Raw genomic sequence first — 27,573 nt, 5'->3', positions numbered from 1 at the left:
TTCGACTGGCTGTTAGATCTTTATTCCATGTACAATCAATAATCCAATGTAAATACGACAGCAATGATCACGGTTGCACCTCAAGCTGTACGGTGATAGAAGCTGGCACAGACAGGTCCCAGCGAGACCATTTCTTCCCTAACTGAGAGTTCCCAAGTCATTGACTATACTGTAGCTTCCTTCTCATATCTTAACACTTTGATACAATACTTGTGATCTGACCACAGGTCCAATATTGCATTAAAAAGGGTCTCTCAGACTGAACAATAGATTGAATTCTCAAGATGGGGTAATTTTTTTTTCCTTTCAGAGTTTGTAACCATGGGTCGGGTCATAGTTCAGGAGTATTCATTACATGACCACCTGCCTCCAATCACTGTGCGCCTCACTCTCCTGCCATTGGTCACCTTGTCTGTCCATCCTGATGATGCATCGCCTGGTTCCGCCAACCTGATTGGACAATTCTTTACTATCAGTCCAACTGTCTTTAATCCCATGTCTGATCGTTTTTGGTCCAATAAATAAGTGTTCAAATATTTTTTTTTCCCCAAACGCATTATTTCTCTTTTTAAGTGCCACAGGATTTGTCTCCCATGTTTGCAGTGCACCAGAGAGTTGTCTTTCAGTCCTTGAGATGGAGAGCAACCCCTGCTGGTTGGCAACTTCAGGCCTAGAATGTCGAGTGGACATGGTACATTGGACCAGCGCTAGCTGCAAGAAGTCAGGATACTCTGATCCACCCGAAGGCTTTACTTCCACATTTTCCAAACTCGCTCAGTCAGCCACAAACATCGTTTTTTATTCCACAGCAGGAACCCAAGCATCCAGCGAGTTTAACTCAGAAGTGTTGCTTTCCCTGCCCTCGTATGTTTAATCGGAATTGACTGCCATTTGCGGTTGTCTCGTTTGGCCTGGTTTCTTTAACTACCATATTTAATTCAATCAACTAAGGATGAACTCAGCCACACACAGAGAAGTGGCAACCTGGAACTCACTCCTCCCAAAACCCATTGAGGTTTCATTTTGCCTTCTTTCTGAAGAATTCAGCTGAGAATCTACTTGAGTGAAATGGAACTAAAACACCACTCAGCCCAGCTGGGTGGCCCTCCATCCCTTCATGTGCAATTTTCTTTTGTATGTTTTGGTTGGCCTCTGCTGTCACACGCCTCTTGGAGTGGTGTCCAAAAGTCGACATTCTATTTTTGAGTGAAATGTCAACTGATTTTCAACATGATTAGACAATTTCTGCCTCTCCGTTACACAACAGGGAAGCCGTAAATTATTTTATTTCTTAGTACAGCGAATTTCAGAGTTCAGTCCAATGGTTCAAACCCCCGCTCTCCGGGTTTTGTTTGGGAGCCTTACTCTTGGGATGTGTTGAGCGGGGGACTAAACAACAACCTGTGCCCAATGCTACAGCTTCTTAAAAGCAATACAGTTGGACTCATTCAACTTTACTTGGAGTCCAGAGGAGTAGTCCCTCCAGTGGGCTCTGGTTGAAGGCACCAGCCAATTTATCTTGCGGTACTGTGCCTTGATAAGACTCGATGTGGAGATGCCGGCGTGGGCACAGTAAGAAGTCTTACAACACCAGGTTAAAGTCCAATAGGTTTGTTTCGAATCACTAGCTTTCGGAGTGCAGCTCCTTCCTCAGGTGAATGAAGAGTTGGGTTCCAGAAGACTCAGTGGGGCAAAGAAACATTTTAGTCCTATCTAGCAGAGACATGTTGTTCTATTTCACAGAGAGCTTCCCCTTTAAGCTGATGATGGTGCGGTCATCTAGAGAGGTACACGTGTTCAAGCGGGATGTTTGGCTGGATATTGTGCCGTTTGCCCGCTTCTTGTTGCAGCACACAATGTTGTTCAGCTGGAATCGGAACTTATTGTGGAGGGAGGCATAGATGAAGGGGTTGTAACAGGCGGAGCTCATGGCAACCAAATGGCAGGACACCTGGATCACATTGATGTAGCTCTTGTCTATAATGTTGAGGTCAATGTCCCGAATCAGGTTTACTGTCTGCAGGGGGATCCAGCAGAGGGCAAAGGACAGGACAGAGATGGCGAGCATCCAGAAGGTCCTCCTCCGCTTCTTCGACCATTTCTCGTGGCTGCACGAGGCTGCTCCCGGGACATTTCTCTTCTTCAGGTTACATGAGATGGCGCAGTAGGAGATGGAGACCGCACAGAGAGGGAGCATGTAGGACAGCAGCAGCATGATACAGGAGTAGAGCAGCCTTTGCCTGTCCAAGTCGACCCAGGCCTCCTCACAGATGATCATATTATACCCAATCTGGTTGAGGTCTATATAGTTTGTGTGCAAGGATGAAGGCATTGAAACACCGATGGAGACCAACCAGATGAATGCGACAATGTAGGCACAGTACCGAGGCCTGATTCTCTGGCGGATTGGATATGCCACGACCACATACCTATCCACAGCTATGGCAGTGAGCGACAAGACAGACACAAAGACAGTGGTAGATTGCATGAGGGTTATAAAATAGCACATGAAGATTCCAAAAATCCACCCTTTGGTTTCAAACGCATAGGAAACGGTCACTGGGACACAGAAGATGCACATCACCAAGTCGGAGGCTGCCAAGTTGCCAATGAGAAAGTTGGTGGTGGTGTGAAGCTTCTTGGTGGTGGAGATGTGGACCACGAGGAGGAGGTTACCCGCACAAGCCACAATCACCAGCAGCGTATACAATGGAATGAAGAGAGGTTTCAACTCAAAGAGGAGGTTAAGGCCCAAGAACAAAGGAACCATAGTCACATTGTCTATTGAAGCATTCAGGGTCATGGCTGATGTGCCAGATTCATTCAAGGTTAATGCAAGATCACCTGTATAAAAATAAATAAAAAGAATTAAAATGTTGTAAACCACTCGTTCACCCTCACTTATTTTGAAGCATTGGGCATCGTTTTCTCTCTCATTTTCTTCCACTACTGTTAATCAAATTAAGATACAATCCCTCAAATACCCAAACCCTCTCCCTAGTTTTTATTTTATTTACTCTTGGGAGATAGGGGGATGCTGGTCTCCCTAGTCGCCCTTGAGAAGGTGGTATTACACAATCTTCCTGGACCACTGCAGTCTATATAATGAAGGTGCTCCCACAGTTAGGTAGGGAGTGCCAGGGTTTTGACCTTTTCGGTGGTGTAAGTTGTGGGTTTGAAAAGCTGACCTCGCAAGCTGACCTCATTCCCATATAACCAGGAGCTGAAATCCAGAACGATTTCATGAACATCCCCTGCTCCCCGCCTACCCCGGGACACTGAATCCAACTGTAGCAGTTCTGCCATGGATGTCAACTAAGTTGAGACTATCCTGATCTGTAGGCTAGAGGACCCTCCCATGTTCTGGTTTTACCTCCTGAGAAAACGGATGTAACCCCTCAATAGCAAGATTGCATCCCAACAAAAAGTTTCAGGAGAATCCCAAGAATTCAGGAAATCTCTCCAGTTCCATGTGCATTTACAGAATACACTTTTTAATTAACTTTGTGCCCCCTGAATCATGTAGGGATTTTGAAAGTCCGACAAGAAAGAGGGCATGGTGGGAGAGACCCAAACATGGGGGGGCTTTGAAAGTGCCTCTGAGAAGAGATGTTGAACTAGTCAGGTAGGCGTGAGGAATCCTGCAACTCTATTGTAAAGAAGAGCATGAGCCTTTCCCCCGGCCCCTGGCCAATATTCCTCCCTGAACCAACAACACAAAAACACAAATGATCTGATCATTTCAAATGTTGCTGTCCATGGGATCATGCCAGACTACCGACATTCCATCAGTGATTGTGCTACCAGTGTACAGCGCAAAGCAGAGGTCTTGTGGCACAGTGGTAGCACCTCTGCGTCAGAAACTCTCGGTTCAAGTCCCACTTCAATTTGATGGCCATGGAAGGTGTGTTGGTAATGTGGTTGACTATCAGACTGTGAATTCTTCCAATAATCTGGATGGTGGGTGGTATGAGTGGGAGAGTTTCCATGTCGGCCGTACTGCAGGAGGCAATGATAAAACACTGCAATGCCTTGCCAAACATCCTCATGTACCAATCCAATGGAAATCCACGGCGGCTAACGTCCTTGTAAGGCCATGGTACCTGAAGCAGGGGGAGAGTGTAAAAGCACTCCTGACGTCATGAACTATGTTATATAAAGTCAATTAATTTTCATATTTACTTTTGTTATATATTGGAACAATGAGTTTCTCAGCCTTGTCTTGTGTAAATTAAACAGGAATGATTTATTACCACTTTGTGTATTACGAACCTGAAAGTGCGGTGATGGAAAACTTATACAAATTAAGTTAACCAGTTGCCAACGACTCCAAGGACATGTTTGTATAAATGAATTATTTCTGTACGTGAGATATTAAATATCTTGAATATGGTGGGTGTTTTATGAAGAATAGAAGACTTTGGGGTGATCTGATCAAGGTGCTTACATTTTTGAAATGATTCAACTGGATAGATTCTCAGAGAAACAATTTCCTCTGACAGAGAATAAAGAACAAAGCCCACAATCTTAAAATTAGAGCCAGATTATTCAGAAGAGAAATCAGGAGGCATTGTTTCATTCGAAAAAATGGAAAGCTGGAGCTCACTACCTCAAAAGGCTATGGGTGCTTGGGGATGATTGAAACTTTCAAAACAGTGTAAGAGGCCTTCCTGTTATTTCCTTTGTTCCCATTCCTTTTATCGTATTTTATTATTTTTGTTCCATGGGCCCATATTCAGAATGTGTCTTTAAGCAGAGGACTGAAGCTGAAGCTGCCTGCTAGGCAGGATAGTGTGTTTCCAGGTTTTGTATTTGGGGAGGAGGAAACAGACTTGTCGGCGCCGAGGGAATCTCAACAACCAGCTTTGGAGGAAATCTGTTCAGTTGGCTGGCTGGCAACCTGTGGGTTGGCCAGGGACAATGTTCTGCTTGAGAATAGTCAGTTGGTTCCTGTGTGATGCTTCTGAGGGAGCTGGGCAGAAGTGATTAGACCTTGAAAGGAGAAGGAACTCTCTCTCTCTCTTGCCCGCTGCTGAAGTAAAGAACTGCTTTATTGTTCTAAAACCAGTTATTGTCTGGCATATCTTTACGATAAACTTGAAATGACCTTAAATCTACAGAGAAAGTAGACACCCTTGCCAGAAAGAACCATCTCAAACCTAGACGAAAGAAATAATGAAACAAAAAATATGAACTCCACATGAGGTGGAAGCCATCCTAGCGCATCATAGATCCTTTATCCTATTATTTTTATTAATATTTTCTTGACCTCTGAATCTCCCTTTTCCCTCTGTGTTGTTTGTGTGCGTGTAGAGAGAGTGGGGGTAAGTAGGAAGGGGGGGTTGGGAAAGGGTATTAGGTAGTCAGTTACATTTTTGTCAGTTTAATTATATTACTGTTAAATAATAAAAGTTATTTGTGTTTCCATTTTACAAACCTGGCTGCAGTTTATTGGGCTCAGCCAAGGTCCTCAGGTATTTTAAAATAACTCAGAATTTCACTGGTGTTGTAACTCTGGGTCAAGTGGGGCTGGAATTGACCGTGCACTAGCCCGGGTGTCATGACAACTGTGATTGGTAGGTGAGAGGACCTATGCAAAATGTAGTTGAGGTACAATTCAGCCATGACCTCATTAAATGGAAGAGCAGCCACAAGTAGGCAGAATGGCTTGCTCCTGTTGCTATGATTCGAGTGCGACATGAGGTCAGTGCCGTACAACAACTAATTTCCTAATCTTGGGGAAGGAGTGCTGTTCTGGAGAAACATCACAGAAGATGTCCAGAGATGGTCAAGGCCCCCTCAAGACAGAATGGCTGGAGCCTCGGTGATGGTCAGTTGCAGGATGTCGCCTACATGAGGTGTTTAAGATGATTAAAAGGATCAAAAGGTTAGCTGGAGAAAAATTCTTTGCTCTGGTGTAGAAAACGGGGACATCACCTTAAAATTAGATCTAGATGGTTCACAGATGATGTGGAAAGAAGGCTGCTTGGTGGAGTTAAGATTTACATCAGGCAATGATCTAATTGAATGGCAGAACAGACTTCAGGGATTGAATGTTCTCCTTCTGTTTCCATGTGTTGAGCAAGGGACTAGAGGAGAATTAAAAGGACTTGACGCAAGTAATAACACGATTCACAAAACACAGGAAGGCAAAGAATAGACGGGCAAATTACTGCCAGATGCTGTCAATTCTTGACACCAGTATGACTCATGAAGATTCTGAGACGTTGTGGAACAGAATTTACAATGTACAAATCCATCAATTCGGAAGTATGGGTAGCGCCTGAAGCGGAATATATTCAAATCCCTTAAAACTTATGTAACAATTAAAAATCAACACAGAACTAATTTTCTGCTTGGCTTCATTGTAATGTAAAGTCATCCTAGTCCCAGATGACCACAGGCTGCTTTCCCCTTTTTGGGGGGTGGGGGAGCGGGGGGAGATGACTGGTGGTGATTTAACCTGAGGATCACAACACCTCAGGTGAGGGGGAAAGGTCGAGAAGGTGGGGCCTTCATGAATAACCTCATTGCAAAGCCTTCATTGCAAACATACATGGGATATACACCACAGAAACAGACCATTCGGCACAACCAGTGACATTTATGCTCTTTCGATCCTCCTCCCACCTTTCCTTGTCTAATCCTATCATTGTAACCTTCCATTCCCTTCACCCTCATTTGCTTGTCTAATTTCCCCTTAAATACATCGACACTATTCACTTCTAGCACTCCCAGTGGTCGGTAGGTCCACATTCTCACCACTCTCTGAATTCCCGATTAGGTTTCTTGGTGACCATCTTGCAGTGATGGTCTGTAGTTATGCTCCTTCCCGCCAAAAGGAAACAGTGGCCCAGATCTTCCAGTTAGCAGCGATGGCTGCACACATTTATGCTGCCTGTGACTGAACCCTTCTGGGATTTTTCAGCTGGAACTCGATCCCAGCTGAGGTACTGAAGGGTGAGCAGAGTCATCCTTCCATATGACCATCAGACGCAAGAAAAGGTGAATAAGGAGTACACACGCCCACTTTTCATAAAATATTCAGATAAGGTTTTAACGGTCCAAGTCTTTCGTGGGTAAGGCAGGGTTCAAGTTGGGAGCAGTTGTATCAGGTCGGAGGTAGTTGTGTTCAGTGGGATAGCCAGTTGAGGGGGGGTTAGTAGTCAGGTCAGATTGTGGGGGATAGGTGCGTTGGGGGGCTCATTGGTGATTGTAGGGGTAGGCGGGTACTTGGGTTGGGGTAGGTAGTTGGGTCGGGGCCAGGGCTGGAATAATCGAGTCAGTGAGGCCGGGGGGGGGGGGGGGGGGGGGGGGGGGGAATGCGATAGTCAGAAACTGAACTGGAAAAGCGGTATTGATACTCCAGCTACAAGAGCAGGTCAGAGGCTGGGAATTCTGTGGTAAGTAACTCACCTCCTGACTTCCCAAAGCCTGTCCATCACCCACAAGACATTAGTCAGGAGTGTGATGGTATACTCTCCACTTGCCTGGATGAGTGCAGTTCCAACAGCACTCAAAAAGCTCAACACCATCCAGGACAAAGCAACTCATTTGATTGTCACTCCATCCACCACCTTAAACATTCACTCCCTTCACCACCAACGCACATTAGCAGCTGTGTGAACCATCCACAAGATGCAACGCATCAACTTACCAAGACTCCCTTGACGGCACCTTCCAAACTCCTGACCTCTACCACCTAGAAGGACAAGGGCAGCAGATTGTGGGAACACCAACTCCTGGAAGTTCTTATGCAAGTCACACACCATCCTGACTTAGAACTATATCACTGTTCCTTCACTGTCACTGGGTCAAAATCCTGGAACTCTCTCCCGACTGGCACTGCCTGTACCTACACCCACATGGGCTGCAGCGGTTCAAGAAGGCAGCTCACCTCCATCTTCTCAAGGGGAATTAGGGATAGGCAATAAATGCTGGCCTAGCCAGTGATGCCCACACCCTATAAACAAATAAAAGAAAAACATGTGTAGATGAATTGAAATCAGGACTCACTGATGAAGCCTTGGTCCCATCTACCTGTGTTGTAGCATTGCCGAGGGTGAGTCAAAAATGGGACAATAATATTTTTGATTGTCCGTGCGTAAAACTGGTTTGTTGTTTAGAGGATAAAGGTACCTCCCAGTATCGCACTGAGCTGCAGGAACCAAGTGGCCCAAGGTTTGATTCCCACATCTTAACCTCAATGTGACAAGCACAGCCATTGGTCTCAGTGCCTGTACTTTTGGGGGCAGCAGGAAACAAAGGAGTTGCGTCTGGCAAAGAATAAACTAGCCAGAATCCCGACTCTTGATCTCAGGCACCCTACACAAATCAGATCAGGACTGGATTGTACTCACCTGTGATGGTTCCTGTAGAGGAATAGCTTCATGGGACTGTTTAAACGCATGTGTAAGGATGAACACCTTGGACAAGACAGATGGGCACCCCTGACCCATTTCCCAGCCTTCAGGATAAAAGTGGAGAGGATGGGGAGGGAAGGACAGTGAGAGCCTGGAACTCTCCCTTAAAATGCGATGTAAAGGTTAAGAGCATCAACTGAAAATTCCAAACTGAGAGAGGCAGAACCAAGGTGGGTTGATGGATTTAAGATTAGGATGAGCTGTGATCTGATCAGAATTGAGAGTATTTACTTAATGAATAGGTTGGGACTAGTTACTCTGAGAGGTGGCCTCATAGAGGTTTTTAACAGTTTGAAACGGTTTGATCGGGTTGAGGTAGAGAAAATGCTTCCATTTACGGGGAGGCTACACTTGGATGCCATAAACCTGAGACAGCAATAATAGGGAATTTAGGGAAAACCTCGGGCAGGATTTCCCTCCCCGTGCAGCGGCGGAGGGCAGCTCGTCAGCGGCTGGATGCGCGATCTTCTGGTCCCGTCGCTGTCAACGGGGTGTCCGTGCAGCCGGGAAACCCTCGGCAGGGGGACCGCCGTCAGCGGGACCGTAAGATCCCACCAGTGTGAACGGGCAGAAAATCGGGGGAAGAAGAAATAGGAAGATATGTCAATAGAGTTAGATAAAGAGGGACAGGAGGACGTTTGTGTGGAGCATCAACGCCAGCAAAGACCAGTTGGGCCAAATGGCCTTTTTTGTAGACTCCAATAATTCTAACTAACCTGATGTAACTCAATGGTAGAATAGGCTCAAGGAGCTGAATGGCCCACATTTGTTCTGATGTTTAGGCTGTAATAAATAGCTTTTGCTTGATACTCGGGAGGAGGTGGTTGATAGATTTTTGTTCATTTTTATTCAGAAGTAGCAATTGTCTGAACGAACACTAAGTTTGATTGCACTCCATTATCTTGATGGATAATATAAGGTTACACAAAGCTTCAACCGCTGACATCATTGCAGTCGGTTTATTGAGCAATGACCCAGAATTAATTACTCTACTGAGAATTCTTAAGCACTATGAGAACGTGTGTTTATATTGCACTCTTACTGTAATAAAATATGTTCAAATGCTTCACAGGATTGTAAATCAGAAGAAACTGACTCCTAGCTGAAGAAAGAGTTAGGTGAGCAAAAGCATAAACAAAGTGGTAGATGTTAAGCAGCAGCTCCAAGGGGATAGAGGCAGAGAGGAGGGAGGGGAATACCAGAGCTTAGGGCCTAAGGCATGGCCACCAATAGTGACGTGAAGGAAGTCGGCATGTACAAGAGGCCAGAATTAATGGAATGCAGGTATCGCAGAGGGTTGGAGGGTTAGAGGAGTTTGCAGAGATAGGGAGGCTATGGAGGTATTTGAAAACAAGGGGCTGGATTTTACGATGCCCCTCCAGGAGATTTAAAGGTGGGGGGGGGGGGAGAACACATAATCCAGCTGATGGCCTTCATGCACCTACTTGCCTGCCCCTGACCTGTCTGAAATGTTATGGGGGCATGGGTCCGCTCGCCCATCAGCCTATTGAAGCCTTAAAGTTGCCAATGAATGGTCACTCATGTGGTGATATACACATATGCAAATCTGTATATAACTGTATATAATTGTATCATTGCATAAAGCTGATCATAAATACATGTAGTGACAGTTATGACCTCCTGCCAGTAGTGGAGCCAAACACACATGGTGCCAGATATACATCAGGTGACTGATGGGACGCGGCATTTGGTAGCAGGACGGACAACAGGACAGTCGCATCTCACCGTAGCTCTCCAGTAACTTAGATCCAATTGTCTGTATATAGGTTTGTTGGTTACCTGTCCACGTGTTTATAATAAGTACTTCTTATAGCCAACCACACATGTCCTACGCGTGTCTTCATGATCAGGGAAGCCATGGAACACAACAACTCAAGTGCTTCATCCTGCCTCAGGTGTTTTTTTTACCCATGGTGACAGAAGCTAGGTGAAGTGGGAAGTTGGCCAGACTGGTGAGCAGCAAGATGGGAAGCAGCCTCCTTTGCCAATCGTCTTGGCACATTGGAGGCACCAACCCTCAAGGTAATTTCCCCTCCCCACTCCCCTTTTAACCCTACCCTCCAGCCTCTTGAACCTGCTCCCCCAAACTCTTCAACTCCCTCACTGAGACACCTGATCCCAGATTTACCTTGGCTCCTCAGTGGGGTGAGACCACCTGTAGTCCAGCCGTGGCCACTGCTCGTGGCCACTGCTCCCACTTGGCTTTCCTGGGACTACAGAGCTGTCAGCCACCCGACTGGCTGGCAGCTTTCTGAGGTGGAACTTTCCTCTGAGACAGAAGTGCAGCAAGGCAATGTGCGGGACGAGGGTAGTGCCCCACAGTCTCTGATGTTTTAGCCAAGAGGATGGAGGCCACAGCACCCCACAAAATCCAACCCAAGGACGTGAATTTCAAAATCAAGCAATTGCTGGACCCAATGTGGAACAATTAGCACAGGGCGATGGGTGAATGAAACTTGGGTGAGTTAGGTTGTTGTCAGACAGTGAGCCAAATTGGGCGGAGCGAAAGATTGGTGTCGGCGACTAGAAAAATAGCTGCAACTAATGACTTTTCTAATCTTAAATTAAAAAATGATTGTGAAAGGAAAAGAGGGCAACAGTGCGTGAAAACAGTGTTACTTTCAGTTGCCCTCATAGATGTCCTTTCGTAACCAAGGGAAATGTGTTCCAGGCTCTTTTTGGAGATTGCCGATATTTACATATAATAATTGTCCACCTCGGAAAGTTATTATAACTCAAAGTTATTATAATTACAGCTGTTTCTCTTGATGTATCTCTTCCCGGTCCCAGTACCTCCTAGCCCTGGAGCACCTTTCTTTCCAGCTCCACATCACCTAGGTCCCCATTGCTTTCCAGCCGGTCCCATCTCTCTGATCCCTTAACCCATTTCTCTTCCTTTTAATGTCACTCCCAAAGATTTCTAAAGACAGATTCCTTAATCAGCGAGTCTATTATGAATAAATATTATGGTATATGGTGACAGTACATCGATAGTGAATGCAGACGGAGCCAGGCAGAATAACTACACTGCTAAACATTGGTACTAAGATTCAGGCACAGGCTTATTTGCATCGTATATGCTCACCTGAACTGATTGGAGTCTTCATGTCACCTTAGGGATGTTGATCTGTAATCACAAGTCATTATAATATTGTTAATATTTCATCAATATGGACAGATACACATTTTTGTAATGACTCACTGCTCCGCCTTGTCTGCGTGGATAATATAATCCCCGTGGCTGCGTGGGTTTTCTCCAGGTGTTCCGGTTTCCTCCCACAGTCCAAAGATGTGCAGGTTAGGTGGGTTGGCCATGCTAAAATTGCCCTTAGTGTCCAAAGTTGTACAGGTTAGGTGGGGTTACGGGGATAGGGCGGGTGAGTGGGCCTAGGTAGGGGGCGGGATTCTCCACTCCCACGCCGAAGTGGCCACGCCGTCGTGAACGCCGTTGAGGTTCACGACGGCGCGGAACGGCCCCGGTCCCGACCGATTCAGGCCCTGACAATGGGCCAGTATCGGGGCCGCGTCATCTACACGTGCCAGGCCTTGTCGCCCACGTAAAAGCGGCGCCGCATAGATGACACGGCCGGCGCCGCATAACGGACGTCATCCGCGCATGCGCGGGTTGGCCGGCGCCAACCCGTGCATGCGTGGTTGCCGTCCTCTCTAAGTCCGCCCCGCAAGAAGATGGGGGACGGATCTTGCGGGGCCGCGGAAGGAAGGAGGTCCTCCTTCAGAGAGGACGGCCCGACGATCGGTGGGCACCGATCGTGGGCCACCCCACATTCCAGGTGCAGGATCCCCCCTCGGCCCCCCCCACAGGCTGCCCCCCCCCAGCGTTCACGCACCGCCCACGACTGCAGCGATCAGGTGTGGACGGCGCCGGGGGGAACCCGCCGTTTTGGCCTGGCCGCTCCGCCCATCCGGGCCTCAGAATAGCGGGGGTGCCGGAGAATCGCCATTTTGGGTGTCTCCGGCGATTCCCCGGCCTGCGGCCCGCGAAACTCGACCGGGCCGTTCCCGCCGCTGGGGAGAATCGCGGGAGGGCGTCGGACCGGCGTCCCCGGAAATTTTGGCGGCACAGGCGATTCTCCCAACCGGCGTGGGAGTGGAGAATTGCGCCCAGGGTCTTCTTTTGGAGGATCGTGCAGACTTGATGGGCCGAATGGCCTCCTTCTATACTGTAGGGATTCTATCTCATTTTCTTCTATCTTCTAATAACCTGGGTAACTTTCAACGGTGCAGCAACTCATGTGGAAAAGCAGTAGTTTTAAAATGTAACCTGCATACTTGAATGGATCGTCTGCCAAAACAGGATGGCATCAATAAGGAGGTGCTGGTGATTAATTACTGAAAGCCATGGACCACTTCAGCAAGTATCATTGTCTGTCAAGGATCGATAATAAATGTACCAGTGGCTGCTTGTTGATCCCATTCAAAGAGAGGCAGGATAAATAGAATGGATAGCAGCAGGAAATGCCCACACAGATTGAGTTCTGCCCACGTAGGTTGAGCTCAAGATGTGTAAATGTTCTGAACCAGCAGAGTGTCAGCTGTTGTGGACAAATATAATAATTTTATTGGGTCAGATGACCATCACCTTGAGGTATAAAGAAGAGAGAATTTCAACAATAAAGTACAGGAGAAGACGATAAGGAATCATTTTGGCAGGAGCCTCTAACACTCACCTGCTAAAGAAGCTGTACAAGACGAAGTAGCAAAGCACACTACTCTGTTCAGTAACCTAGCAGGTATAACTTACTGCCTACGCACTGTTGATTTCTGCTGCGACCAATTGATATCGAGTTCAGTTCCCTTGAAATTCTGACAAAGTCAATGGTAAAAATCCCTACATTGTGTTTTACACACAAAACACCAATCAAACCGTCCCAGCATCCGCAGTATTTTGCTTTTGTATTGAACATTGGCAACTCCATGGGCAGTGGCAATGCAGTGGACACTGGCAATGCAGTGGACACTGGCAACCGGCTTCACCTATTGAAACTGCTAAAAAAGACACATGTTGTTGAAGCTTTTCATCTTGGACTCATCAGGACAATTCACAGGAGTACCAAATGTAAAGGAAACAACAATTTATACTTTTTGAAGATAGCTTTAGTTGGGCCTGCTTCACTGAAATTCCCACTTGATGCCAGTTCATCACTATTCACTGTTTCCTCAGTTCCACTCGGAGCAACACTTTGGCTGGTCACTGGCTGATCAACCGCTTCACTCATAGGGTTCAACACTGCTTGCTGGCACAAGTGGATCAGGCTGTAACACTGAGATGGTTCCCTTCTCCACAAGTGACCCAAGTGTTTCTTCAAAAAATTGTCCTGCACTTTCATCGCATAAGACAGCGGTCCCATCTTGGTCACCACAACGCCCAGTACCCAACTTAGTCCACTTGAAAAACTCTTTCCGTAAGCTGGGCCATCTATCTGAAATGTTCTTTCCACATTTGCCGAATCATGATTCCTTTTCTGACAACTCTGCCTTGTCTCCACCCTCCCCGCCAAATTTGGAAAGACCAGGTTCAATCTGGTTCTCGAGTGACAACCCATCAGCAACTCCGCTGGGGCTATGCCTGTAGTGGTATGGGGGGTGGTTCTGAAGACTAACAGAACCGTGCTATTTTGGTTCCTAGTAACACAGGTGACTGCTCTTGAGACCAGCCTTGGACGCCCGAACTGCGCGTTCAGAAATCAATTCGACAATGGGTGATATGGTGCGATACAAATATGTTTTATTTTGGTAAACATCATGAACTGCTGGAATTCACACTTGTGAATGCAGTTCCATTGTCTGAGACAAGCACTTCTGGTACACTATGGGTGACGGAGCATTTACGCAGTTTCTCAAATGTGGGTAATCAAGTTATTGGGCTGGATTTTCCGAGCCAACGTGCCAAAATCGCGATCGGCAGGGGGCAGGGAATGGGCGTTTATGCCGAAATCCGGTCCGACGCCGCTCCCACGATTCTCCGGGAGTCTCTCGCGCGTGAACTATTGACAGAGTCCCCCATGGCGATTCTCCGAGGAAAACTGGCCGAGTTCCCGACGGCGTGGTTCTAACTACCTATCAGCCGTCGGGAACGGCCGGTGGCGGCTGTGGACTCAGCCCGTGGCTGCCCTGGTAGGGGCGGGGTGGATCCTTCACCGGGGGGGGAGGGGGGGGTCTCACGGGCGGCCAGGCAAGCGATCAGGCGGCACCGATCCACTGGCGCGCGCGATCTCGGGAGTCCGCCATGTCGCACAGGGCGGCCGCCGCTGTGCGCATGCGCGGACTCCCGAACGGAAGTGCAGGGCCCAATATCCGCAGCCAGAGCTGCGAGGAGCACTACGGGGCCCTGCTTTCTTAAGGAAAGTCCAGAGTGAAACGCCCGCGTTTTGACGCTGGCGTGGGGACAAAGCCCTACTTTTGGCGAATCCAGCCCATTGACTTAATTTCAAATACTCCCATCCATTTCGAATGGCTGCCCACTAGCCAAAGGAACATAGCCCCCATGAATGGGCCAACGTAATCTACATAAATTCTCACTCAAAGTTGAACCGACCATTACCAGGGGTGCAAGGGAGCTATGGCTGGCAACCTTTGGTATAACTCACATGGGCCATATTGTTTCACAACCTTTTCTGTACCCGCATCGATGCCAGGCCAACATACGTAGCTTATCACCAGCATTTTCATCTTGGGGACGCCCGAATAGGCGCATGTAACTCATCAAACAGTGATCCTCTTTGTATCCCAAAGGATAACACTATCCTCGCAACTAATTTCATCTTTCCTGAGCTGATGAGGCTTAATTTCCTCTGAAGTTTTCTCATTCTGCCATCCACGCAGTATCATATGTTTAATCTTCGCTAACAATGAGTCTCTATTAGTCCAGTACTTACTTGGTTGCACTGTCACAGGTAATTAGAGTCCAGAAAGTTTAAGACCATTGCAGTCTCTTCCGGTACAAGAGGGAGTGGCGTGCTTTCTGCTCACGGAAGTCTACTTAAGGCATCTACACTGGCTACGTGAGTCCCTAGCTGATGTTGGAAAGTATATTCGTAGGCCGATAAGAATAGCATCCAATGCTGCATCCTCACGGAAGCAATTAGTAGAATCACTTTGAAGAACCCTAAAAGTGGCTTGCAGTCTGTGATGATAGTGAAATGCCTCCGGTATATGTACTGATGAAACTTACTGATGTCGTAGAAAATAGCCAGGCCTTTCTTTTTGGTTTGGGAGCATCCTCTTTCCATGTCTGTTAGGGTTCTTGTTACATATCCAATGGGACTCTTGGACTCACCCTCCGGTGTACGGGATATGAAATCCCTACCCAATATGGTGATGCATCACATGTAAGTTCTATCCTCTTAGAGAGGTTGAAATGTACCAGTAAGCATGAAGGCTGAAGTGCCTGCTTAACTTGGTTAAAAACTTCTCCAACCGCATCTCTGCCGCTTCTTTCACAGCACATGCAATAGTGCTGGCAATGTCAATAGATTTGGGAGTAATTGCCCATAATAGTTGATCATTTCCAGGAAAGATCTGAGTTCTGAGGTGTTCCTAGGGGCCGGCGCCTCCTTGATCATTCTAATTTTTTCTTCAATGGGGTGTAATCCCTGAGCATCCACTCAATAACCAAGGTAAACAACCTTATTTGCTTCGAAGGTGCACTTCTCTCTCTCTAAGCACACGCTTGTCTCCTGAAACCGCTTCCAAACTTCGTCCAAATTAGCCGTATGGTCCCCTTCAGTGGATCATTAAAACGTCGTCCAAATAAATGACAACCCTGAGAAAACCCTGCAGCAAACTCTCCCATGGAAAATAGCACAAGCTGCTGAAACGCCAAACTGTAGCCGTGTATATTTGGAAGAACTCCTCGATAGTATTAATGGTGACAAATCCTTTTGGTGCGTTTTGCAGTTCTAACTGTTGGTAAGTGTGGTTCATGTCCAACTTGATATTTGTCAAAGTTCCAGCCAACTTGGCGTAAAGATCCTCTATTTTGAGGATGGGGTAGCTTTGTAATATTATTGAGGGCATTGGGTGGTAATGCCCCTTTGCTAGCTCAATGAGTTGAACAAATGTCTTTTTGTCAGGAGCATCCAGGGATGATAAACTCCAGATCAAGTTATACCGTGGGTCCAGCCAGCAGCCAGCAAAATGATTTTCTTCCTGTCCTACCCTTCTATTTCATTAGCCCTGAAAAAGTATTTCAAACACTCCACATACTGTACCCAGTCCTCTGCAGCAGCATTGAAAGCTTCTAATTTTCCAAAGAGACTAATTGCCTCCTTTGTCAGGCTGGACTCAATTGGACTTGACTCTTATAATCAAACCTGCCTTCAAAACTCTTTTCTCCAGTGAAATTTGAGTTGCTGCTGTTTTTCCTCGTCGCCAGTGTAGTGAATGCAATGATTGTCCACCACCAGTGAACAATGAAGGGTTTATTTACTGACGAACTTTATGAACAGAACAATCAACAATGTCTTCATTCTCAGCACTAGGATTACAAGTGGTTGCAAAGCCCGCACTCCGCATCAAGATCCTCGTGCTTGTTCCCCATTGGTTGATCGGGTTACATTATCCTTCCTTAATGGGGCGAGCTACTACAGAAGATACATGGAAAAATCATGTACCAGATTTAATTTTTAACAATAACCACCCAACTACGCTATCAGACCTGCCTATAAAGAAGCCGCTGATGATAACAGATTCAAGTTAACACTGCTGAAAATGTAATGCTATTTCCGGATTGTAAGGGGCCTTCATTTAGGAAATGGCAGAACGCTTGAGCAACATTCTGCAAGGTTGGAACGAGCACAGCGCAGTGAAACAACTGGGTATTTTTAAAACCAACCTTATGTAGAAAGAAGTGCACTGGTAAAAACAAAAACAAAATGGCTTAAGGGCACAGTATAAAACAAATTGACCTCAATGGTCTCCTTGACAACCACCTTGGTGGTCCTTGCTCTGCTTTGAATTTAGACTTGACAGGTTTCAGCCACAACTTTCTGAGTGAAGGCTCATCCACCGGGGTCGCTGAAGTTTAGATAAGAGAATTGGTCTTAAAGATCCTGGGTCAATGCAGCCCCCTACCCAGAGCACTCCCACCCCCACTCCAATTCCTCTCTCTCCTCGAAGCTTGGTCTGTTCTGCGTGGCCGCCCTTCATTCTTTCTGACAGACTCAATGACCACAGGAAACCCTACCAGATTGCCCGTGGCTGGGAGCAAATTATTTAAATGCAACAGTTTAAACGGCACAAACAAGGTCAGCCAGACCACTCCCAGAGTGAGGGAGCTCGAACAAGCTGCCAAACCAACCAAGAGGAAACTAAAATGCAGCAACTGAACAGTAGGTTGTTCATGATCACTTTAAATAGGGCCAATGGCGGGGTGGGTGGCAGGATGAGGTAGGCATTTAATGCCATTGAATGTGATGGTCAGCTGTGTGAGGTTAGGGCAGGATGTCGGCGGGAGTGTGGAATATGGAGTTCAAAAATCGTAGCCAAAGTGTTGAATTAACGCAATACACAGATTGGCATCATCGGCTCATTGCTCTGCATATTGGGAGCTGTCATTGGGACGCTTGCATAGAAATCTCTTTACCAAGATGCCGTCCTTTCTGACTCAATTACGAGAGCCCCCTGAGCCATTTGTGAGAGGATATCGGGGTGACGAATTGGGTAGGGCAAGATCATGCAGAGGTTTCAGCATAAAGATTTCAGCATATGTCCATTGCCATTTCCTGGTTAAGAAGAAGAATATTGCACAGAATTTGGCCACTGGCTGCATGTCCTGTGTAGTGTGGTCAAGGCTTTGCAGGCAAACAAGGGAGATCAGAAAAACAATCATGAAGCAGATTGCAAAATCGACACTTGCGATTCAGCCAACCATCCATTGGAGCTCAAAGCAAAGGTGGCAAGGTTATTCATCACTACAGTCAAAAAGAAAACAAGTAAAAACACGTTAGCTCCTAACTCCTGGCACTAAAACAAAATCTAGGGCTTGTACTACATTGAGGGAGAGAGAGAATGCCAGGGTGTCTTTTGCATGAGGACCTTAAACCGAGATCCTGTCATCTAAGAATCCCAACAATGCAGAAGGAGGCCATTCAGCCCAGCCGATCTGCACCGACCTTCCAAACGAGCACCCCAACCTAGGCCCACTCCCCCATCCTATCCCCATAACCCCATCTAACCTATGGACACTGAGGTACAATTTTAACATGGTCAAGCCACCTAACCTGCATATCTTTGGACTGTGGGAGTAATCCGGAGCACCCAGAGGAAACCCACCCAGATACGGGGAGAACATGCAGACTCCACACAGACAGTTACCCAAGGTCGGAATTGAACCTGGTGCCTTGCTCTGAGAGGCAGCAGTGCTAACCACTGTGCCACCATGTCTGGCCTCTCGGGTAGATATAAATGCTCCAAAAGTGCTATTTGATACAGAGAGGGGGGAGTTCTCTCTCTCTCTCTCATGTCCTGACCAATATTTATTCCTCAATCAATGACACTAAGCCAAGTATCTGATCCTTTATCACATTGCTGACTTGCAGGAGTTTGCTGTATGCAAATAGTTTTTTTACATTATAAGAGTAATGATGGTTCAAATAATACTCCATTGTTTTTGAACAGCTTTGAGGAGCCCTGAGGTTGTGCAAGATGCTGTGTGAATGCAAGTCCTTCCTTTTCTTTTTTCAGTATTTATACAGCTCCTTTCACATTCCTTAGGTATTCCAAAGTATACACAGCCAATTAATTACTAATGAAGTATAGTCATAATTTTATAGGTAAAAAGCAGTGAACCAAAAGAAATTCCAGTGACCAGATAGATCCGGTCGTCAGTGGTGTTACCTGAGGCTTGAACGTTGGTAAGGGGAGCGGGACAACTCGACGATTCTTCTTGGATTGTTCTCTGAGTGAATTTGCATGCACCTCAGTCGATGAACATGGCCCGAGTTTAACATCTTGTGTCCCTCCATCAGTGAGACTCTCCCTCAGTATTGCCCTGGGGTGTCGGTTAAGTGCTCAGTCTCTGGAGTGGAACTTGTGACCATGTCCTTCTGACTCAGTGACAAGACTGATGCCAAAAGGCTGTCGATGTCGGGGTACAACTGGAGCATTCCAGACTCTGATCGATAGATGTTTGATCATTAAGTGTACCAGGGGACATGATAAAAAAGACAGGAATATAGAGTTGGGGCGTAGATCGGCAATGATCTAACTGACTGTTGGTCCAGGCCCAAGGGGCTGAATGGCATCCCTCAATCCGAATGTTCCCACAGGCTCAATTGCAAACTAAGATATGTAAAGGTGTCCAATACAAAGTAAGGCGGTGGTGTAGTGGTATTGTCCAGAGACCCAGGGCAATGATCTGGGGAACCCGGGTTCAAATCCCGCCATGGCAGATGGTGGAATTTGAGTTCAATAAGAATCTGGAAGTCTAATGATGACCATGAAATCATTGTGGATTGTCGTAAAAACTGGTTCCCTAATGTCCTTTAGGGAATGAAATCTGCTGTCCTCACCTGGTCTGGTCCACATGTGACTCCAGAACCATAGCAATGTGATGGAGGGCAATTAAGGATGGGGAATGACATCCCATGAATAAATTTAGCCAAGACTATGCTGGTGTTTATGTTCCACATGAGCCTCCTCCTATTTTAATTAATCTAACCATACAAAGATAACCCTCTAATCCTTTCCCCCCTCCTGTTTTCTTCAGTCCCGCTTAAATGTTACCCGCCTCAACTACTCCATGCGGGAGTGAGTTGTGCATTTGAACCATTCCCTGGACCAAGACGCTTCTTCTGAATTCCGTCACGGATTTATTAGTGTCAGTCTGAGATTTGTCTCGCCCCAGCATCAGACCCAGAGGGACATTACGGAGTTCAGCTCCATTGCCTTTCTGCTGTACAGGCTGGGATTTTATTTTAATTTTAGCAAGTCCTTCTTTCCAGAAGTAAAACCACAAATCCTTTACGGCCGGCCGGGCTGGAGTGTGTAAATCACACAGGTCACACGCAGCCACCTCCAAGGGCCATTCACAATCAGCTTTCCCCGAGACAAGGTGAGGCACAGGCAGCACACAAACTTCACCGTCTCATCTCATTTCAATGATATCCGTGTGCCTTGTGCCGAACACAAGTGCTGGCGGGTTGCAGGCTCGATGGGGAGAGCGAGAGGTGTGAGTGGCAAGCATCTGTTTCAGCTCGCCTGCCCCTCTCAAAGGGGAGCCGCACTTATCACACACAAGCTGTGCTGCGTAGTTATTGGCCACAAATAGGAACACACCGAGTGGAGCAACAGGGAGAAGAGAGAGATCTCACGTTTTCCCACGTGACATTATGAGGCATTCGTACAGGTGGCGGGCAGGGGAAGAGAAGCAATGATTCCACAGGGAATCAGGAGGTCCTCAAGGTCCCAAACCCCGGGGAGGGAATGGGATCAGGTGGTCAGGGGGGTCAATTCCTGGAGTCTGGGTCTAGGAGCTGACAGCAGTGCCAGAAGAAGTGCAATGATCTCACATGGGTGATCAAGGTCAGTGAATACATCATTTCATTACATCTCCTGCCCACTGTACCACTGACCTCTCTCGATGCTCAGTGCAGCACCTCCCCCCCACCCACTCACAACTCACCCATTAGCAGCCTCTCGAAATCAGGATTCAAGCTGAACATTCAGATACGTCACCTCACCCTCACACACCTTCTAGTCAGCCTCACAATCCTCCTCTCGCTGTTTCCTCAGAACCCCCACCTGCCTACCCCCAGCTATTCAACTGTGGTTGGCACTTCATCAGGACACATGGAAACACAGCGGTGGACAAAGTGGCCCAGAAGGGGAGGGGTAAAACCAGAGCGGGGACAAGCACCCCTGCATCATGCCCTCGAGAGAAGTCAGTGTCTCACATCATGGGGACAGCTGTGACCGAACCTGTTGCTTCCAGAATTACCGAGAACATTCCGGATGAGAGAATGTTCCCGCATTGTGCCCCTTTTCACCTGAAGTGCAAGCTGCAGATGGTGTGATCATAGACACCTTGCTTTCCACCAGCACCTCCCCTCAGGATAGTCCTTCCCTTTTTTTGCTTTCAGATGCTGATGGACTACCATCTGGCCAGTCAGTGATAGACATAACAGACCCCTGAGGAAGCAGCACTCACACTTGATCTGACCCTTGCAGCCACCATATCTGATACTGGCACTGTGTGCACTTTCCAGGGTAGCTTCAATTTGGAAGCAGTATGTGGTGAATCATCAGTGGGCTTCAGCCAAACCAGGGCGAAAGAGAGCGTGGATCCTATCTCCCCGGAGGGCAAGTTCACAGATAGATTCTTCTGCAGAAGGCGAATTGAGGATCTCAATGGGGCAGACACTAATGGTCAAGTACACCAAGATGGCGCACAGTCACTGTCAAGGAGCATGGTGGAGTGCAGCATCATCGTGGCCCTGGGCTTCTCACAGAGCTTGAAACCCATCCTTGTCAGCATGCTGGTGGCCAACTCCAATGAGAACACTTGTGGATCCAGACGTGATCTGGGCCTGGTGCCTGCAGTCTGAGCTGCCACTGCTGCTCAGATAGACACCACCCAACACCTGAGTGCCGCGTTGAAAGCTTAGCCTGGGTCATGAGATCCGTGTTTGTGGCCATGTAAGCCCAGATTGGTCCCACACAGCTACAAACTGCTGCCTCCGTGGCTGTGGACACCAGTCTCTCACAGCAGTCCAGTAACTGAGCATTTTATCAGAATAATAATATTTATTGTCACAAGTAGGCTTACATTAACACTGCAATGAAGTTACTGTGAAAAGCCCCCATTCTCCGCATTCCGGCGCCTGTTCGGGTACACAGAGGGAGAACCTGGGACCCTAGCGCAACAGTGAAGCAACAGTGCTAACCACTGAGCTACCGTGCCGCCCTTTTACTAGGATTACTGCCATAATACTAGGATTGCCGAGGCCCCTACCCTGGAGAATTGGCTGTGGCTCTGCGGAGCCCAGTGGCGGACTTACACTTTGTGGGGCCCTGTGCTCATCCCCATTTGGGGGCCTCCCTCAATAATGTTGCGCCTTTCCTGACCCCGCCCACCCTCGCCCCACAGAACGCAAAAACAGAAACTGATCACTGCTTAGCTGCATTAATGCTTTTTAACTTGTAAAAACACAACTTCCCATTTTGATCCACTTCCAGTTTTGTTCCCCCTCCAGCTTTGCCCCCCATTCCAGTCTTTCCAGTCTTCCCCCCACCCAATTTGGCCTCTCTCCAGCTTTTCCCCCTCCAAATTTTGCCCCCTCTCTCCCAACTTTATCCCCATCATAGCTTTGCTACCTCTGTCCCTTCTCTCAACTTTTCCCCCTCCTAGCTTTGCCCCCTTACTCCCAGTTTTGTACCTCACTCCCAGTTATCAACCCCATCACAGGTTTTCCCCATTGCCCCTACTCCCAGTTTTGCGACCCCTACTCCAGCCTTGCCCTGCCTCACACCTCAACTACCTCGCCTCACTGCTGGCTCAGGCTGCCTGGCTGTTGTCTCGCCTGCTCAGCCCTGGCCTGGGGGTCGATTCGCCTTGCTGCTCCCCTCAACGACCAGTGCCTTGCACCTCACCTTGCTCGATGGCCTTGCCTCGCTGCTGGCTGCCTGGCTATGGCCTCGCATTCTCAGCCCTCCTCAGCTTTGGCGGGGTCGAGTCAGCCCTCCTCCTCTCAATGACATTGCCTTGCTGCTGACTCAGGCAAAAGCACAGGCGATCTTCACATTCACTGCTACCGCTCTCCTTCTTGGTCACCTCAATGGCTTTAGATCAGTGTTTTCCAGCCCTCAGGGGACTCAACCAATCAGCGTCTGATAATGTTCTGCCTTGCCTGCTGTTTAGCCTATCAGCAAACGCAGAGCTATTGAGCTCTGATTGGTGCCCAAGAACTACCCACCGACATCGACCAGCACGGGGCCTCCCCATTGGTCTGGGCCCTGTGCCTAGGTATGGTGGGTTTCATTGTAAGTCCATCTCTGGAGGAACGTGAACCTGCTGCCAAACTGCCAAGTGACCTTCTTATTGTCAGTCAGCCCAGACTGCTAACACCCATGTAGTTGACCTGGACAGAGGGAGTTAAACTGGAATTGGTATTCACAGAAACATAAGAGACAGAAGCAAGAGTAAGCCTCTCTGCCCATCGAATCTTCTCCACCACTCAATAGATCATGGCTGGATCTGATCATAGTCTCAAATCTGCCTTTGTGCCTGTCCCTCTAAAACTTGCCAGAAATCTGTCTATCTCAGCCTTGAATGTATTCAATGATCCAGCCTCCACTTCTCTTTCGGAAGAGAATTCCAAAGATTGATGATCTTCTGAGAGAAGAAATTCTTCCTCACCTCCATCTTAAATGGAAGATCTTTATTCTGAGACTGTGCCCCCTAGTTCTAGATTCCACACAAGGGGAGAGCATCGCCACAGCAAGCGGCCCCTCAGAATCTTATACATTTCAATACGAGCCCTTCTCATTCTTCTCAAACACCAATGAGTATTAGCCAAACTGCTCAAGCTTCCCTCATAAGACAAACCCCATCATCCCAGGAATCAGCCCAGTGAACCTTCTCTGAACTTCCTCCAATGTCATTGTATCCCTTCTTAAATGAGCTGCAGACAGCACTCGAGATGTGGCCTCACCAAATGCCCTCCATATTTGGAGCAAGACCTCCCTATTTAATGCTCCCTGTCCCGTTCTGTAATAAAAGCCTTCTTAATTACTTCCTGACTCGGAAGGCTATCGATTTGTGACTCATATATGAGGGCACCCAGGTCTCTCATACATTGTAACATTCTGTGATTGCTCTCCACTTCAATAATATTTTGCTTTTCCATTGCAATCTCATAGTCTCCCCACATCTGCCAGCTTTTTGGCCACTCACTTAACCCGCCCATACCCCTTTGCATCATTCTCATAACTGCTTTCCCACTTTTCTTTGCTCCTTCATGGATTGTGGTTCTTGCATTTGTTGCCCACCCCATTTACCTTGAACTAAGTGGCTTACTTCAGTCGACCACATTACGGTGACTCTGGGGGGAGGCCTTGGTAAGGATGGCAGAGGACATTAGCAAACCAGATGCTTTTTTAAAAAATGACAATCGACAATGGTTTCAATCGATGACAAGCTTTCATTTCCAGATTTCATTAATTTAGTATCAAACTCCAGCTACCATGGTGGGATTTGAACCCATGTCCCCGGCAAAGGAGCTTTCTCTGCCCGCCACAGAGTAAGGGACTGGACGTGAAACTTGTACCGGCCCTACGAGCACCCATTCCCTGCCAGAGAGAGTAAGGGACCGGATTTGAACCTTGTTCCCGCCCCAGGAGCACCCTCTGACAGACCCCTCTGTCCTTCCCAGCGGAACCATGTCTATGAGGACCTATCCGTTACACCAGCCAACGAAGGCAGCTCCAACCTCGGCTACCCCGGCACGGTGGCACAGTGGCTAGCATTGCTGCTTCACAGTACCAGGGACCCGGGTTCAATTCCGGCCTTGGGTCACTCTCTGTGTGGAGTTTGCACGTTCTACCTGTGTCTGTGTGGGTTTCCTCCGGGTTCCTCCCACAGCCCAAAGATGTGCAGGTTAGCTGGATTGGCCGTTCTAAATTGTCCCTCAGTGTCCGCGGATGTGCAGGTTAGGTTAAGGGGTTATTGGCATAGGGCGGGAGAGTGGGCTTGGGTGAGGTGCTCTTTCAGAGGGTCGGTGCCGACTCGATGGGCCGAATGGCCTCCTTCTGCACTGTATGGATTCTATGATTGAACATTAGCCTGGGTCCTCTGGACTGTTTACCACAATGCCACTAGCCCACCCTCCCATCTAAACGACTTGATCGAAGTCAATAATATAGATTGCAAACAGTTGAGGTCCCAGCACTCATCCCTGTGGCACCTCACGAGTCACAGTTTGTCAATCTGAAAATGACACATTTATCTCAACCCTTCTTTCCTATCGGCCAGTCAATCTTCTGACCATGCTATTGTACAGCCCGCAACACCGTGAGCTCTTGATATAGACAGAGAGGTTCGATTGCAATTGTCACCCTGGGTAATACCTCAAACTGAAACACTTCAAAAGCACTCGGCCTCAAGTTGCACTATCGGCAGCACGATCCGTGATGGAGCAAGTGTAAACCCATCATCTCGCTTACAACCTTCCCTGTCTATTGTACGAAACAACAGTGAGCTCTTTGCGAAAAAAACGTCAGACTTTTAACACTGACATAAATAAGAGCCCACACAGAAGAGTTGCGAGAGCTAATTTCAAAATAATTTATCTCTGGCACAGATTTAACAACTTTTTAAATGAACTCAAAACATAATAGAAAAAGTACCGTCCAAATCTAATCGCTATTTATAGCTTTAAACGAATTTGCAGACATAAACGACAACATGAAAATCGATCCATGGTTACTACCTGTTCAATATGCTTGTTACTGCGTTAATGAGAAAGCTTTAAACTGACCTGCAGGTTATATTCAACAATCCTCAAAGAATCCTTCTGATATGAATCACTGTATTCTGCCCGGGTAGGATGAAAGCAACACAATTTAAAGTGAAGATGCGGGAGAGCAGAGAGCAAAAGGAGAAAACGGCAACTCAGGCGGCATTTTCAGGAAAACACTGAGACTGCAGAGTGTGACACTCGTCGTTCGCAAGACTGACAGAACCCTGAAATCACTCTGACACAGAGTGGAACTGGAGTCAGTCTGACACAGTGTGGAACTGGAGTCACTCTGACACAGTGTGGAACTGGAGTCAGTCTGACACACAAAGTGGAACTGGAGTCAGTCTGACAGACTGGAACTGGAGTCACTCTGACAGAGAGGAACTGGAGTCACTCTGACACACAGAGTGGAACTTGAGACAAATTGACACTGAGTGGAACTGGAGTCACTCTGACACAGAGTGGAACTCGAGTTACTCTGACTCAGAGTGGGACTGGAGGCAGTCTGACACACTGAGTGGAACTGGAGTCAGTCTGACACACAAAGTGGAACTGGAGTCAGTCTGACAGACTGGAACTGGAGTCACTCTGACACAGAGAGGAACTGGAGTCACTCTGACACACAGAGTGGAACTAGAGACAAATTGACACTGAGTGGAACTGGAGTCACTCTGATACAGAGTGGAACTCGAGTTACTCTGACTCAGAGTGGGACTGGAGGCAGTCTGACACACTGAGTGGAAGTGGAGTCAGTCTGACACAGATTGGAACTGGAGTCACTCTGATACACAAAGTGGAACTGGAGTCAGTCTGACACACTGAGTGGAACTGGAGTCAGTCTGACACAGAGTGGAACTGGAGTCACTCTGACACACAGAGTGGAACTGGAGTCAGTCTGACACACTGAGTGGAACTGGAGTCAGTCTGACACAGATTGGAACTGGAGTCACTCTGATACACAAAGTGGAACTGGAGTCAGTCTGACACACTGAGTGGAACTGGAGTCACTCTGACACAGTGTGGAACTGGAGTCAGTCTGACACACAAAGTGGAACTGGAGTCAGTCTGACAGACTGGAACTGGAGTCACTCTGACAGAGAGGAACTGGAGTCACTCTGACACACAGAGTGGAACTTGAGACAAATTGACACAGAGTGGAACTGGAGTCACTCTGACACAGAGTGGAACTCGAGTTACTCTGACTCAGAGTGGGACTGGAGGCAGTCTGACACACTGAGTGGAACTGGAGTCAGTCTGACACACAAAGTGGAACTGGAGTCAGTCTGACAGACTGGAACTGGAGTCACTCTGACACAGAGAGGAACTGGAGTCACTCTGACACACAGAGTGGAACTAGAGACAAATTGACACTGAGTGGAACTGGAGTCACTCTGACACAGAGTGGAACTCGAGTTACTCTGACTCAGAGTGGGACTGGAGGCAGTCTGACCCACTGAGTGGAAGTGAAGTCAGTCTGACACAGATTGGAACTGGAGTCACTCTGATACACAAAGTGGAACTGGAGTCAGTCTGACACACTGAGTGGAACTGGAGTCAGTCTGACACAGAGTGGAACTGGAGTCACTCTGACACACAGAGTGGAACTGGAGTCAGTCTGACACACTGAGTGGAACTGGAGTCAGTCTGACACA

At 47.6% G+C, this 27,573-nt stretch overlaps 1 protein-coding gene across 1 annotated transcript; it reads right to left on the bottom strand.

The window, feature by feature from the left end:
- prlh2r (prolactin releasing hormone 2 receptor) lies at window positions 1–26,089 on the bottom strand. The gene is made up of 3 exons (XM_072486177.1): window positions 25,940–26,089; window positions 11,530–11,571; window positions 1–2,844 (listed from the first exon to the last, which is right to left on the bottom strand). The coding sequence occupies exons 2-3, from the start codon at window positions 11,549–11,551 to the stop codon at window positions 1,733–1,735; spliced, it is 1,134 nt and encodes a 377-aa protein (XP_072342278.1). The 5' UTR covers window positions 11,552–11,571; window positions 25,940–26,089; the 3' UTR covers window positions 1–1,732.
- Between the last annotated feature and the right edge of the window lie 1,484 nt (window positions 26,090–27,573).

The sequence above is a fragment of the Scyliorhinus torazame genome, chromosome 2 (assembly GCF_047496885.1).
Source record: "Scyliorhinus torazame isolate Kashiwa2021f chromosome 2, sScyTor2.1, whole genome shotgun sequence".
Taxonomy (NCBI): domain Eukaryota; kingdom Metazoa; phylum Chordata; class Chondrichthyes; order Carcharhiniformes; family Scyliorhinidae; genus Scyliorhinus; species Scyliorhinus torazame.
This window is presented reverse-complemented; position numbering and strand designations above follow the sequence as displayed.